Source organism: Mus musculus, chromosome 12, assembly GCF_000001635.26.
Source record: "Mus musculus strain C57BL/6J chromosome 12, GRCm38.p6 C57BL/6J".
Lineage (NCBI taxonomy): Eukaryota > Metazoa > Chordata > Mammalia > Rodentia > Muridae > Mus > Mus musculus.
In genome coordinates this window covers 51,708,227-51,722,514 of record NC_000078.6, presented here as the reverse complement: position 1 = coordinate 51,722,514, position 14,288 = coordinate 51,708,227, and the positions used below count along the sequence as shown (strand labels likewise).

At 43.7% G+C, this 14,288-nt stretch overlaps 1 protein-coding gene across 5 annotated transcripts in view; it reads right to left on the bottom strand.

The window, feature by feature from the left end:
• Ap4s1 (adaptor-related protein complex AP-4, sigma 1) overlaps positions 1 to 14,288 on the bottom strand; it is a 58,453-nt gene that overhangs the window by 16,419 nt on the left and 27,746 nt on the right. For all 5 annotated transcript variants that reach the window (XM_006515433.4, NM_001329698.1, NM_001329699.1 and 2 more), the window contains 2 exons: positions 5,365 to 5,573; positions 1,793 to 1,879 (listed from right to left, as the gene is read on the bottom strand). In XM_006515433.4, coding sequence (XP_006515496.1) covers positions 1,793 to 1,879; positions 5,365 to 5,502 — 225 coding nt within the window. In that variant the 5' untranslated portion in view covers positions 5,503 to 5,573. The remainder of the gene's footprint in view (positions 1 to 1,792; positions 1,880 to 5,364; positions 5,574 to 14,288) is intronic.

The following is a 14,288-nucleotide window of genomic DNA, read 5'->3' as shown; positions in this document are numbered from 1 at the left end:
TAATAAATAAATAAATCTTTAGGCTGGAGCAAGCAGGGCTGACCGGAGAAAACAGAGGTCCTAAAATTCAAATTCTCAGCAACCGTTGGTATACCGCTGGTTGACTTACAGTGTACTCATATATACATTAAATAAATAAATAAATAAATAAACAAATAAATAAACAAATCTTAAAACAAAAAAAGAAGGGTACAGATGTTGACTAATGAAGGAAATATGTAAAATGTTAACCACTCAGACTTTTTCAGTCTGTGATGAATCTGGGCAAACTGAAACTTCAGAGCATAGATTAGAGCCATGAACTCCACTCGGGACCTTAACTAACTGGCTGAAAGCAACTCGCAGGTTCTTCATGGATATTACTTTACATCTGTGAGGATGGAGAAATTCCTTCACAGTGACTCATGGATAAAACAGTCCACTGAGACTTCCAAGTCTCTTACATATAAAACCCTTTCCATGACTCAATGGCCACACCTGAGGTGAGGTAAGCCTTGCCCCGTCCCACCCTGCCCCGCCCCGCCCAGCCTCGCCCAGCCTCGCCCAGCCTCGCCCAGCCCATCACAGCCATGCTTGTATTTTGCTGTGACCCCTGACATGGAGGTCATGTCTTTTCTTTTTCCCACATGTGTGGAGTGTGCACATGAGTATATACATTTGTTATGTGTATACATACATCTGTGTGTGCACATGAAGGTCCAAGGTCAGCTTCTGATAGCTTCCTTAGTTAGTCTCCACTTTATTTATTGAGCTAGGATCAGCTTACCTCTGGGACACCATCTCTGTCTCATGAACGCTAACTTTATAGGTTGGCCACCATGCCTGCCTGAGTTGAATGTAGGTTGTCAGTAATCCACAACCTGGTTTTTATGCTTATATGACAAGTGCTTAATTCACTGAGCCCCAAGTCTTAGCCTAAATTTAATGTATGACTGACAGTCTCCTGTGCCTGTGTGAGCTGCCTCATGTGTAACAGGGCAAGAGGAAGGTATCAGTATTGCTTTAGATAAAGAAGCAATTCAAGTTAGGCATAGCAGCTCATATGTAGTCCCAGGAACTCGGGAGGCTGAGCTGGGAAGATTAAGCCTCCAGGTATGGCACTAGCCTGGGGAGCATTGCAAGAGGTTGCTACAACAAAACAAAGCAAAACAACAATAAAACCCCTCACACAAAAAGGGCAAGCAAGATGGCTCAGTGGGTAAAGGCATGTGTCACCAAGCCTGATAGTCTGACTTTGCTCCCCAGGACACACATGGTAAAAAGAGAGAATCAATTCTTGCAAGTTGTCTTCTGACCACCGCATGTATTCTGTAGCACAAATAAATAAAATGTAGTAAAACAGTTGAGTGTGGTGGTATAGGCTTTAATCCCATCACACAGGAGGCAGAGCCAGCCGGATCTCTATGAGTTCGAGGCAACCTGGTCTTTGTAAAATTCCAGGTCATGAAAGGCTATACAGTGAGACTGACTCTAAATAAATAAATAAATAAATAAATAAATAAATAAAAACAAAGTAAAAAACTCAAATGAGAGAGAGCAAGAGAGAGAGTAAAATCAACAACAAACCCACACACATAAAAAGGAAAGCATTTTATACTTTCTGCCTCTCTAACCATAACCTGTTCATCTAGACCAATAAGCACCTGAGTATCTATCTCTCTTCCATACAGCTTTCCCAGCTTCTCTTGAGACTCAGATACTCTGAAAGAGGCTTACTAGCTCTTGGGGAGCAAATAGGAAAAAAAAAACCTTCAACTTAACGAGAATAAAAATCTTGCATGTAGCCTCTTACCTCAGTGTCATTAACTCCAACCACAACAAAGAGAGCTGCATATTGCCGGTAGATCAGTTTAAAATCCTTGTATTCAATGAATGAGCACTAGATGAAAGACAATTAGATGTTAATTTCTGGTTGACGGCATGCATAACTCCTAGGTTACTATTGAGTACCTAGAAACTTAAATTGTTACTCATTAAAATGTTAAACAGCCTTTGAGGGCTTCGGACAACAGTTAGTGGGTTACTAGAAGCACCTCCAGGAGGAGAAGGACATTGAAGAAAGTCTTAGAAAAGGAGCCGTGATCGATCGATCGCACAGGTTTCCCCCTCTGCCTCTTGTCCGGTCCTTCTCTTGGCTCCCTGTGGAGCTCAGCAAGCAGAGCTAACGCATGATTAGCAGTTGGAGCGCTGTACTTCTAGCTTGCCATGAATTCTTGGGAAGCAATTAGATCTGCTCAGTTCTGTACTAATTAATAGTCATGGAGGAACCAGCACAAGGAATCTGATCTATCTGTCTGTCTGTCTGTCTATGTATGTATCTATCTAATCTACCATCCATCTATCATCTACCTATATGTAACCTCTCTTTCCAGGGTGCGTGCAAAGAACCAATGTAGATCATTTTATAAATTATGTAACAGGAGCCTTTGTGCAGCAGATGCTAGACAAGATTTTCCATTGTAAATATTGCTTCTTATGAATTAATAACTAGCTTACGACTACTGCCTGAAGATAAAACAACTCCTTTCTCATTTATCTGTTTCCTTCAGTGTCTGTACACAGGGCTATGGGCAGGAGACAGAAGGCTGAAGGCACAGCGTAAGTCTTAAGTGTCGAGGTGTGCTTGGCCAATGTGATAGAGCATGAACTTAGTGGCTTTGCTCTCGGATACCCAATGTCCCTGAGAATGAAACTACATTACATGTTTTGACTATGGAAATCCCTCCATGGGGAGGGTTCCTGGCAGTCTATATGCCATGGAGGAATTTCAGGATTTAATGTAAAATTAGGATAGAGCCTGGTGGATCATGCCTTTAACCCAAGGCTGAGGAAAGGGTATCTCAAATTTATGACAGCCCAGGGTTCAGAATGTGGACCTACCTTAAATTTAAAAAGCAAGTACGTTGTGGGTTGCCTTGGTACTGTTTATATTTTGATATTAATTCTGCTTCCTCAAGAGCGGCTGCCCGGGATGAGGCGGACCAGATCACTTACTCAGGAGATCGGAACCTTCTCCCATTCTAACTGGTCAAATAAAGGCTAGAGCCTATGATTGGGCAGTGGAAGGGAAAGGTGGAACTGGAAGTCTGAGGGTGGGGGTCGGGGCAGGAAAGAGGACAGAGGAGAAAGCAGTGGAAGCCAATATGGAGCAAAACCACTCCAGGAGAAACTGAAAGTAGCAAAGGGTCTCAGAGCTGAAGAATAAGGGACGATAGTGACAGATATGCTCAATTTAGGTATGTAGCTGATAAATATAATAACTGCATTGTGTGGTTCTTATACGGGCTTATTGGAGTTGGAAATTACTATGAGTAACTTGAGTAACAGTTTTCAGTCTTACCAGAGTCTCTGACATAACACAACAAAGACCAATCACATCTTTGGACAGAATTAAACTAAGCTGATATAATACTCTGGTGCCTGATGCCAAAAGTTCAGTGGTTTCTTTTTAAAATAAAAGTAATTTTAGAGTACTCCAAAAGTCCACCAGTATCTTTACTCCAAAGGGTAAAGTTCAAATGGAAATTCTGTTTAAATTACGGCAGGCTTGTGGATGTGGGAAGGCTCCAATGGGCATGTCTCTCAGTGTGTTTCCCACATGGGTGACAAACACAGCTCTTTATTAGTTCCTGTTTCCATCTGATGCCAGGGAGCAGCGTGCGCCCACAGCAGGCCACAGTAGTAATCAAAGAGGAACCAGGAGAGATTGCAATTGGAAAACTGATTTTCAGGCTAAGGGAAACACACTTGCAACATGCAACTTCTGAGTGTTGGTGCAACTTGTGCGACAGCTGATGCTGCCACCGGCACCCTCTCCAGGGTGGCGAGAGGAGAACTGAGAAACCATGAGTGACTCCAACTTTGTAACATCTGTCCAATGCTCTCTAATGGAGTTGACAGCAAGGACTCAGACTGAATAATTCTCTAAATTCTTTGAAAAAATGGACTCAATTTTTCAAGTGGGCTACAGTGTAGCAGAATGGCAGAACATGTGCCTACAAAGCACACAAGGCCTCAGGTTCAAACTCTAGCACCACAAAGCCATTCCTTATTATGGTAGTGAGACTCTGGGTTCTGGTAAGAGGAATATATTTATTATTTTATATGATTTGTTGACTGCCATTTCCCTTACTTACATAATAAAAAAGCAAGTTCAAACTAAGTTTGTTTTTAAATTACTAGTTATATAGATTGTAAGTTGTAGGATTTTGAATCACACTGTGAATCCTGATTATATTATTTACTGGAAAAAATCTGTTTCTAGTTGTGGTGTGGCTCAGCCCTTAGCACACACCTTTAATCTCTCTGGCTGAAATACAGACATGCCTTTAATCCCAAACAATAAAGGTAAAGTAGTTTGTAAAAGAAAGCTCCCATGTTTGAAAGTGATATCTAATTGAGTGGCAGACAAAGTGACAAATCAGAGAAAGATTTGACAGAATAGGATATGCCCACAATGCAGGGGAGAAAGGAGGCAGTTTTACTGGGACAGTTGTACAGAGACAGGTTGTAGAGAAAGAACAAACTAGGCACAGGTGGGGACAGAATGAGCCAGAGAATGAGAAGGAGCCAGAAGATTAGAACAGATTGCCAGAGTTAGTTTGAGGCCAAGCAGAGCAAGAAGTCAGAGGCCAGAGAGAAGCCAGATATAAATCAGTCATCTTGGAGAGGATTTGAGTCAGAACAGCTGAGTTGACCCAGCCAGCCAGAGATCAGAAAGAACAAGAAAGGGGAGCTTATTCAGCAGTTAAGTCTCAGAGGCTGAAAACATTCTAGACTAGGTAAGATTGTGCAGTGGCTAGAAGCTTCCAGGACTAGGCTTAGATTAGCAGAGAGAGACAGTAAAGCTTTGGAGATGGCAATTCATTCAGGAAAATAAAAATTACTTTTACAGCTGTAAAAATGGTAAGCAAAAAAGAATTATTATGCGCATGGAAATCGTATTATTATCCTCTGGCACCACACGGGTCTTGAATTTCCCTGCCACACCAGTCATCTGACCTTCATGTTTTGGCTTACAGAAAGCCACCAGCTGCAGACACTGCTGAGAGTTCCAAGGGCTGAATTTATATGAGCAAAAAAAGATTATGTCCTCAAGCAAGAGTAAATTTAGCAGCTATTTTTATGATATACTAAGACAACTATCCTAAATAAAAACCCAAGGCTTTCCTGCCTGCCTCTTGTCCTATTACAGGGATGGTAAGAGTCACACTTCCTTTCGTCTGCCTTTCTCTTTAGTCTTTATTTCCCTACCAGACCTTGAAGGAATATAGTTCAGAGAGAATAATGGCTCTTGAGATAGCCACAACAAGCCAGTGAAGGCAGAGTTGTCGACACAGGAAGTGAAGAGCAGCAGGCACTCACTTGTTCGCTGGACCGAGACAGGCAACTCTTGCTGACCTCAGTCTCCAGAAGCGCACGTTTATTAATGTCCACATGCTCGTAGTACTTAGACAGTCGGGTCTGCCCTTGCTTGTTCACCATAAGGAAAAACTTGATCATTTTTTCACCCTTTCCCAGTTTCTTTGCAATATCCTTTAAAAGTTATGGCACTGGATGACCGTAGCTGGAACCTGTAGAATAAATGAACAACAGAAAGGCAAGATTACATTTCTCATAGACTCACACCAGGTCTGTTTTATAGATGAGCCAGAAGTAAAGGAAATATTGGATGCACGCAGTACTCATTCCTAAGAATGAAATGAGATTTAAAGAAATAAGAGCCAAACACATGATTTTTATCAGTTACCACAAACATACACAGTCCTACTCCTGCCCAGCCAATTTGATCACTAAGTTCGATGGGATCTAGGCATGCCAAGCTCTGCAGAACAATACGGAAACAAAGATGTGATCATTTGTTGTTTCTCTCTCTCTGTCTCTCTGTCTCTCTCTGTCTCTCTGTCTCTCTCTGTCTCTCTGTCTCTCTCTGTCTCTCTCTCTCTCTGTGTGTGTGTGTGTGTGTGTGTAAAACAAAGATGCTAGACTAAGAAGTAAATAACAGAAGTACAGACTAATAAGCTGTAACTGTGACAGGTGCACTTTCCAGGGCCCACGGAGGGACCATCGCAGAACAATTAGGAAGGACATCCCAGGGAAGGGGCACAGTAGCAGTATCTTGAAGGATGACCTAGGAGAGACTCTGGCTAGGAAAACAGCATGATGAAGGCTCTGGACAGTTCCCTTTGGTTGAAGGTTAGGGCACAGCAAGAACAGCTGAGGAGGGGGCTGGAGAGATGGCTCAGCAGTTAAGAGCACTTGCTGCTCTTCAAAGGATTAGCACTCCGTTCTCCTCATCCACGTGAGCAGTTTACAATCATCTATAACTCCAGCTCTAGGGGATCTGATACCTTCTTTCGGTCTCTACAGACATCTATACTCATGTGCACATAACCCACACAGATACATGCATACACACAATACAAAATAATAAAAAAAAATCATTTTAAAAAGATTGGCTGAGGGGCTGGAGAGATGGCTCAGTGGTTAAGAGCACTGACTACTGTTCCAGAGGTCCTGAGTTCAATTCCCAGCAACCACATGGTGGCTCACAACCATCTGTAATGGGATCTGATGTCCTCTTCTGGTGCATCTGAAGTCAGCTACAGTGTACTCACAATAAATAAATAAATAAATAAATAAATAAATAAATAAATAAATAAATAAGGGGGAAAAAAAGATTGGCTGAGCTGGGCGGTGGTGGCACACACCTTTAATCCCAGCACTCTATTCTTGGGAGGTAGAGGCAGGCAGATTTCTGAGTTAGAGATCAGCCTGGTCTACAGAGTGAGTTCCAGGACAGTCAGGGCTACACAGAGAAACCCTGTCTCAAAAAAACCAAACCAAACCAAACCAAACCAAACCAAAGGAAATGCTCCTGCCATGGAGCTGGGATGCTGCATGCAACAGTGAGAAACTCTGTCTCCAAAAGCCAAGCAGAGGTCATGCTAAGGAACCTGAGCTTTATTATCAGCAGTGGGGAAGACCTAAGGTATCTCTTCCTTAGTAGCAGAATAAATAGTATTGACGGTTGCCAAACTCCTGTAATAGGCCAGTAAGAAGCTCTGTGCTCTGAGGCCTCGAAGTCATCACCCCACCCAAGAGTGAGGGCAGGTGCTTCTGCCAGCCTTATTCTAGAGCCCAGGAGAGTGAACACTACAGAAGTGTGCATTACACTGGGTCAGAGGCTGCAACACCCTAACTCACTGTCAGTCCCAGGCTTGTGCTGGAGGCTCTAGTTCTCCACAGTTGTCTTGAGTCTCACAGTTGTTCCCTTTACATTCAGTATGAAGTCTGAAATAATGAATGCAGAAGCCCACAATAATTGACCAAAGCTGGTCTTCCTTTCATGAAGAGAATATCTGGTTATGGGGTCTCTGGATAATACCACTTTCATTCACATTTTGTAATAACTGAAAAATCAAGGAAAATACTAAGCTGAACGATTCTTTAATGGCCTTTTAAAATTTGGGATAATTTTAGAGCTCTAGAAAAGCTACACAGGTGAAAAGCTTTTTGTTTTAATCTAAGGTAGTTAGCCTACAAAGGCTCATATTCCCTGAATCTCCTTTAACCTGTGCACCCTCACCAAGCACTTCAGACTGTAAATCTCATTCCCCAGCAGTGGGATGAGATCCGGACACCACCCAAGTCAGGGACAGAACACAGGAGCCATGTTGGCCCCAGTGTGTTAACCTGGTTTGTGTGCTGGCCCATCCTTTTTCTGTAAAAAGAACTTGCCTTGCTGAGCTACTTTCACTTTATTCTTGTATTCTTTTGTGCCACACTTGAGTTTATTCTTTGTTTCTAACACAAAGTCATTGTTAGAACATGATCAAGGCACATTAGTTAAAACTAAGAACCCAATACTAGGCAGCTGGAGGGATGGCTCAGCAGTTACGATACACACTGCTCTTGTAGGACCCACATCAGACAGTTTACAGTCACCCCATGTAAGTGCTCCTACACACAAAGATACACATATAACCATCAATAACAAATCCATAAGTTTTTTTTTTTTTTTTGAGGCAGAGTTTCTCTGTAAAGCCCTGGCTGTCCTTGAACTCACTCTATAGACCAGGCTGTCCCTTGAACTCAGAAATCCACCTGCCTCTGCCTCCCAAGTGCTAGGATTAAAGGCGTGCGCCACCACCACCACTCTTCCCAACATAAAATCCAATTAATCTTACAATTAAGAAAGCAGTACTGAGGGCTGGTGAGACGGCTCAGTGGGTTAGAGCACCCGACTGCTCTTCCGAAGGTCCAGAGTTCAAATCCCAGCAACCACATGGTGGCTCACAACCATCCTTAACGAGATCTGACTCCCTCTTCTGGTGTGTCTGAAGACAGCTACAATGTACTTACATATAATAATAAATAAATAAATCTTTAAAAAAAAAAAAAACAAAAAACAAAAAACAAAAAAAAAAAAAGAAAGCAGTACTGAATGACACATAGTGCTCAACTACAGGCTCAATTTGGAGCTCAGCATTTTCCCTTAGACTTCCTTTTGTTCTCATGTCCGCCTGGAACGGTCAATACAGTGTCCAGTTGTTGTTATTCATGATTGGCAGTTCTGATGATACTGCCAACTGCCCATAAGAAAATCCCTGTGGTGGTTGATTTTGATGACCAACTTGATGAAATTTAGAATTACCATGGAAACAAGCCTGACTACAACATCCAGAGGGATCTAGCTGAGGTTAACTGTTAGGAGGACCCAGCCTCTATGTGGGGAGATGCGACCTCAGCAACCACTGCTTTCTACTTCTTGACTGCAGCTTCCACGTGACCAGAATCACAAGCCACCACCACATCTCCCCTACCGTGATGGACTGTACCCTCAAACTGTGAGCCAAAATAACTCCATTCTTAAATCGCCTTTGTTGGCTATTTCATCATGCCAGTGAGAAAAGTAATGAATCCAGGCTCCTAGTTTAGATTTGCCTGATGCTTGCCTTGATTAGATGTTTGGAACAAAACAAAACTACAGAAGCAGGACGCCTGGTGGCAAGTGCTAGAGCCCTAGTCCCAGCACCAGGGAGGCAGAGACAGGAGAAGCAAGGCAAGTCTGTGTACAGTCTCAAAAAGCCAAGTGAAAAAATGATAGATAGGCTGGAGAGATCACTCAGCAGTTAAGAACACTGGCTATATTTCCAGAATACCCACATTGGATTGTGAGTACCCACATGACTTCTTATAACCATTCCTGTGATCTGACACCCACTCTGGCCTCTCAGGGCACCAGGCATGCAAGTGGTCCACAGATACACATACACATACACACACGCACACACACACGCACACACACACGCACACGCACACGCACACCACCACTGCCCGCGCCTGTTGTATTCTTAACTGTGTGATGACATGGCAGATAATCATGAAGTATTTTGTCTTCTAATATAAATGCATTAAGCTAGACTATAGATCCCAGTAAGAATACAAAGACAGTGAACCTTTTCCAGAAAACTGTATAAAGAGGTGCATATATCCAATATTGCACACCAGCTTCAGTGCAGACTTCCCTGACACTTGCCCAGTTGTCCAGGCTGAGAACCCCCAGGAGGATAGGGTCATTTGTAAGATCTTTTAAAAATAAACCAGCTTGCCAGGCATGGTGGCTGGTGATGTAATCCTAGCACTTGGGAGGCTGGGCAGGATGGTTTGAATTGGAGCCAGCCTGAGCTGCAGGTATGAGACCTTGTTTCAACCTCACCTTGGGGAAAACAAAACAGAACAAAACAAAAACCGACCTAAACCAAAACAAAGAAGAAGCCAAGGAATATATTCCTGTGTCCCTGAGCTTGGAAGGATAAAGGACAAGGCAAGAAGAGGCCAGCTTGTACCACAGCACAGACGAGCCATGTCTACAAACAAGCAGCTTTCCAATTTTCCTGGGATAGCGTCTCACCATGTGGCTCAGGCCGGTCTTGAATTTACATCCTCCTGCCTCAGCTTCTTTATTTTTTTAAAGATAATTTTATTTTTATTCATATGCATTGGTGTTCTGCTTTAATGTATGTCTGTGTGAAGGTGTCAGATCCCCTGGAACTGGAGTTACAGACAATTTTGAGGTGCCATGTGGGTGTTGGGAATTGAACCCAGGGCAGCAAGTGCTCTTAACCACTGAGGCATCTTTTCAGGTCCCCTTCCTCAACTTCTTGAGTGCTAAGATTACAAGTGAGTACCACATCACCCGTTCCTAAAGATTTTTATCTTCCCAGTCATTTTGTCACTACTTGGTACATACAAATCACACTATATCCTAGCCAGATATGCAGCTGATGCAGGAAGATGGCGAGTTGAGGCCACCTGGCTACTTAGTGAAACTCTATCTAAAAAAATGCAAAAATCCAAGAAAATCCATTCTATTTATATATGCAATAAATGAATGAACGCCATTTTTTAAAGCTTGAGTTTAATGTATACTTACCATTTGCACATAAATATCAGCTGTCACATTAGCAGCTGCAATTACAAAGCTCTGTCTTTCAGTCTACTGCCAAGGAGACGGCCAGGGAAGAGCCAAACAGGTACAAGGAAGCATCATCCTAGACGATCTCTGACTGATACCTTAGCAACAGTTGGATGCTAAAGGACACGACTAAAGCAACTTGAGGAGGAAAGGATATATTTCCGCTTACAACATGACATTACAAAATGACTCTAGCCTGGGCCTGGCATGGCGGTGCACACCTTTAGTCCCAGCATATAACCCTGTGCTGTCAGGACACTGAGAGGAGGAGGAGGAGGAGGAGGAGGAGGAGGAAGAGGAAGAGGAAAAGGAGGAGGAAGAGGAGGAGGAAGAGGAGGAGGAGGAAGACGGAGTTTGCCTCTGAGTGTAGAAGATTATTTGTTTGGTGAGTCATCTGTGTCTATTCAAGAGTGGAATTAAGTGCCTGTAAGATGGCTCAGCATGCAAAAGTGGCTAAAGATGACTGCCAACAAGCAAGCCAACCTGAGTTAGATCCTGGGACCCACACAGTGGAAGGAGAGAATGGCCTCCTGCAGGCAGTTTGTTGACTTTCACATGTGTTCTGTGCTTTGACTGTATGCACAACCTTCCCCCGCCCCCCCCCCCAACAAACTAAATAATACATTTCTTTAAAAAGAGTGGAATTAAGGTTCTACAATAGGGCTGGAGAGATGGCTCAGTGGTTAAGAAAGAGCACTGACTGCTCTTCCAAAGGTCCTGAGTTTAATTCTCAGCAACCACATGGTGGCTCACAACCATCTATAATAGGATCTGACGCCCTCTTCTGCTGTGTCTGAAGACAGCTACAATGTACTCGTATAAATAAAATAAATAATTTAAAAAAAAGATTATACAATAAAGGCTGGAGGGATGGCTCAGCAGTTAAGAGAATTTGCAGAGGACCTGGTTTGGTTCCTGTCTTAGTTAGGGTTTTACTCCTGAGAACAGACACCATGACCAAGGCAACTCTTATAAGGACAATATTTAACTGGGGCTGCTTACAGGTTCAGAGATTCAGTCCATTGTCATCAAGGTGGGAACAGGGCAGCATCCAGGCAGGCATGGTGCAGGAGAAGCTGAGAGTTCTACTTTTTCATCTGAAGGCTTCTAGCAGAATACTTACTTCCAGGCAGCTAGGATGAGGGTCTTAAAGCCCACGCCCACAATGCCACACCTACTCCAACAGGGCCACACCTTCTAATCATGCTACACCCTGGGCCAAGCATATACAAACTATCACAGTTCTCATTGCAGGTAGGGCAGTTCACAACCATGTGTAACTCTAGTTCCAGGGGATCAGATGCCTCTTTTGGCCTCTGTGGGCATCAGGGACACATGTGGCACATTGACATACAGGTAAGCAAAAGACCCACACTCTCTTTCACACACGCACACACACACCAGCACTTTCTTTCGTGGTCCAGGCCGCCCCATGTGGCTATGCTCTTTCACTCCTTTTTGAAGTCCCCTGTGGTCAAGGGTGTAGTCATGGAACCCAAGAATGACCTGAGCATCTGTGGAACCCTCCACTCCGTGGAATAGTACCTCAAAATCAAACTAGCCGACATCAGCACCACAGACCCTGAGAAATACCTTCACATGTTATCGGTCAAGAACTGCTTCGTCAGCTCTGTGCAGCCTCCAGCAGATGTGGAGGACACACAGCTGCTCCACAGGATGCAGTGGGGGAAGGAAGCCCTTCAGCAGAAACAGTGATGGCACCTCTCCCCTCCCCCTCATTTCCCCATCAACCCATAACGTGATGTCCAGCTGAGGTCAAGGATGCCTCTGCCCAGTACTTACAGTCTGTTTTGTTTTGTTAATGATTGCTTTTTTTTTTTTAACTGAATGGATGAGAGATAATTCCTCTGTTGAGAGGGAGGGTAAGAGACCCAGGAACTTCAGAACTGTCTCTCCTCTCTGGAGATGGGAGCAGCATCCTAGGCCCTCCATGGCAACATGTAATACATTTGAGGGATGGACCGATCTATTCTGCATCAGGAATAAAACTTGCGATGCAAACTGAAAAAAAAAAAAAAAGAAGGCCTCTACAATAAGCTCAGCTCTTCTGAAGTAGGCAGACTGCGTGGGAGAATTCTACCTTTGGGAAATGAGTAGTTCTGAGACTAAAACTAATCAGAACTCCAGCCAAGTTATAGAGGCTGAGACACACCACAACCACCACCAAATCTCACACACACACACACACACACACACACACACACACACACACAGAGAGAGAGAGAGAGAGAGAGAGAGAAAGAGAGAAAGAGAGAGAGACAGGAAGAGAGGGAGAGACAGAAAGAGAGAGACAGACAGAGTGCAAGCTGAGACACAGCATCACAGAGTCTGCTTAGCTGCGGGTTAGGTGAAGTTGCTAAATTAAGCTAGACATTAGTAAGTATTTTTTTTTTTTTTTTTTTACTGGGGATTTTATCCACTTGAGATTACGAGAATGTGCTACCTAAAAGCTCTGGATGACAAAGCTCTCAAGCTGTGGCTTTCCACATGCCTGCAGTGTTCCTCCAGTTTGCCTGACCTGATCTAGAGCCGCAGTGGCCAGCTGCTTTCTCCGGCTTCTGAAAGTGAGATGAGGTGCCGTGCAGAGGCAAAGGGTATGGTCTACTACATTCTTCACTCTGTGGTTGGCTAATATTTCTATCTCCCTGGTTTAGTTTTTTGTTATTTTTAGTTCCCTGGTTCCTACAGTTCAAGGGACTGAACTCTAGGCCCTGCACATAGTAAGCAAGCACTCTGCTTCTAAGCTACATCCCTAGCGCATGCGCATGCGCTAAGCTTCACATTGTTTTCTCCCAGTGCACCTCTTCCTTCCTAAGTCCTAACAGGCGGGTGGTTACCTCACAGCGATTTCAAATATTGTGCTACAAAAGGCTAGGCTCCGTGTAGCAAAGCCCTGGGTTGCAGTGTTCATTCACTGAAGAATCAGAGCGGGACACCATCTAGATCAGCTCACCCAGGGATATGACAGCTGGGCCGTGGGAGGCTGTGGTCTTTCACTCCCTTTTCCAGGGAGATAAACTCTCTGGGTGGGCGGAAGTGCCACACATGCTGTGGTGTTTAATCATATGTTACTTTTATTCTCTTTACAAAATATTGCCTGTAGCCGGGGTGTGGCGGGGCATGCATGTAATCCCAACACTTGGGAGGTGGGGGCAGGAGAATCAGAAGCTCAAACTCATCCTGAGTGACATAGTGAGTTCAAGGCCAGCCTGGGACACATAGACCTTAGGTCAAAACAGTAACAACAAAAAATTATCATCCTTCAGCAAAGTTATTTTATTTGTTTGTCCATTTTATATATATGAGTACACTGTAGCTGTCTTCAGACACACCAGAAGAGGTCATCAGATCCCATTACAGATGGTTGTGAGCCACCATGTGGTTGCTGGGAATTGAACTCATGACCTCTGAAAGAGCAGTCAGTGCACTTAACGGCTGAGCCATCTCTCTAGCCTTTATTGTTTTGTTTGTTTGTGTTTGTTTATTTGTTTTGAGACAAGGTTTCTCTGTGTAACAGTCCTGGCTGCCTTGGAACTCACTCAATAGAGCAGTCTGTCCTTGAACTCACACAAATCCTCACCCCTCTACATCTGCTCCCCTCCAGTGCTGGGATTAAAGGTGTGTGCGACCACTACCCAGCCTAGTTATTTTATATTTTATTCATGTAACAAGTATCTATCTATCTATCTATCTATCCATTGGTTTTTCCAGACAGGGTTTCTCTGTATAGCCCTGCCTGTCCTGGAACTCACTTTGTAGACCAAGATGGCCTCGAACTCAGAAATCC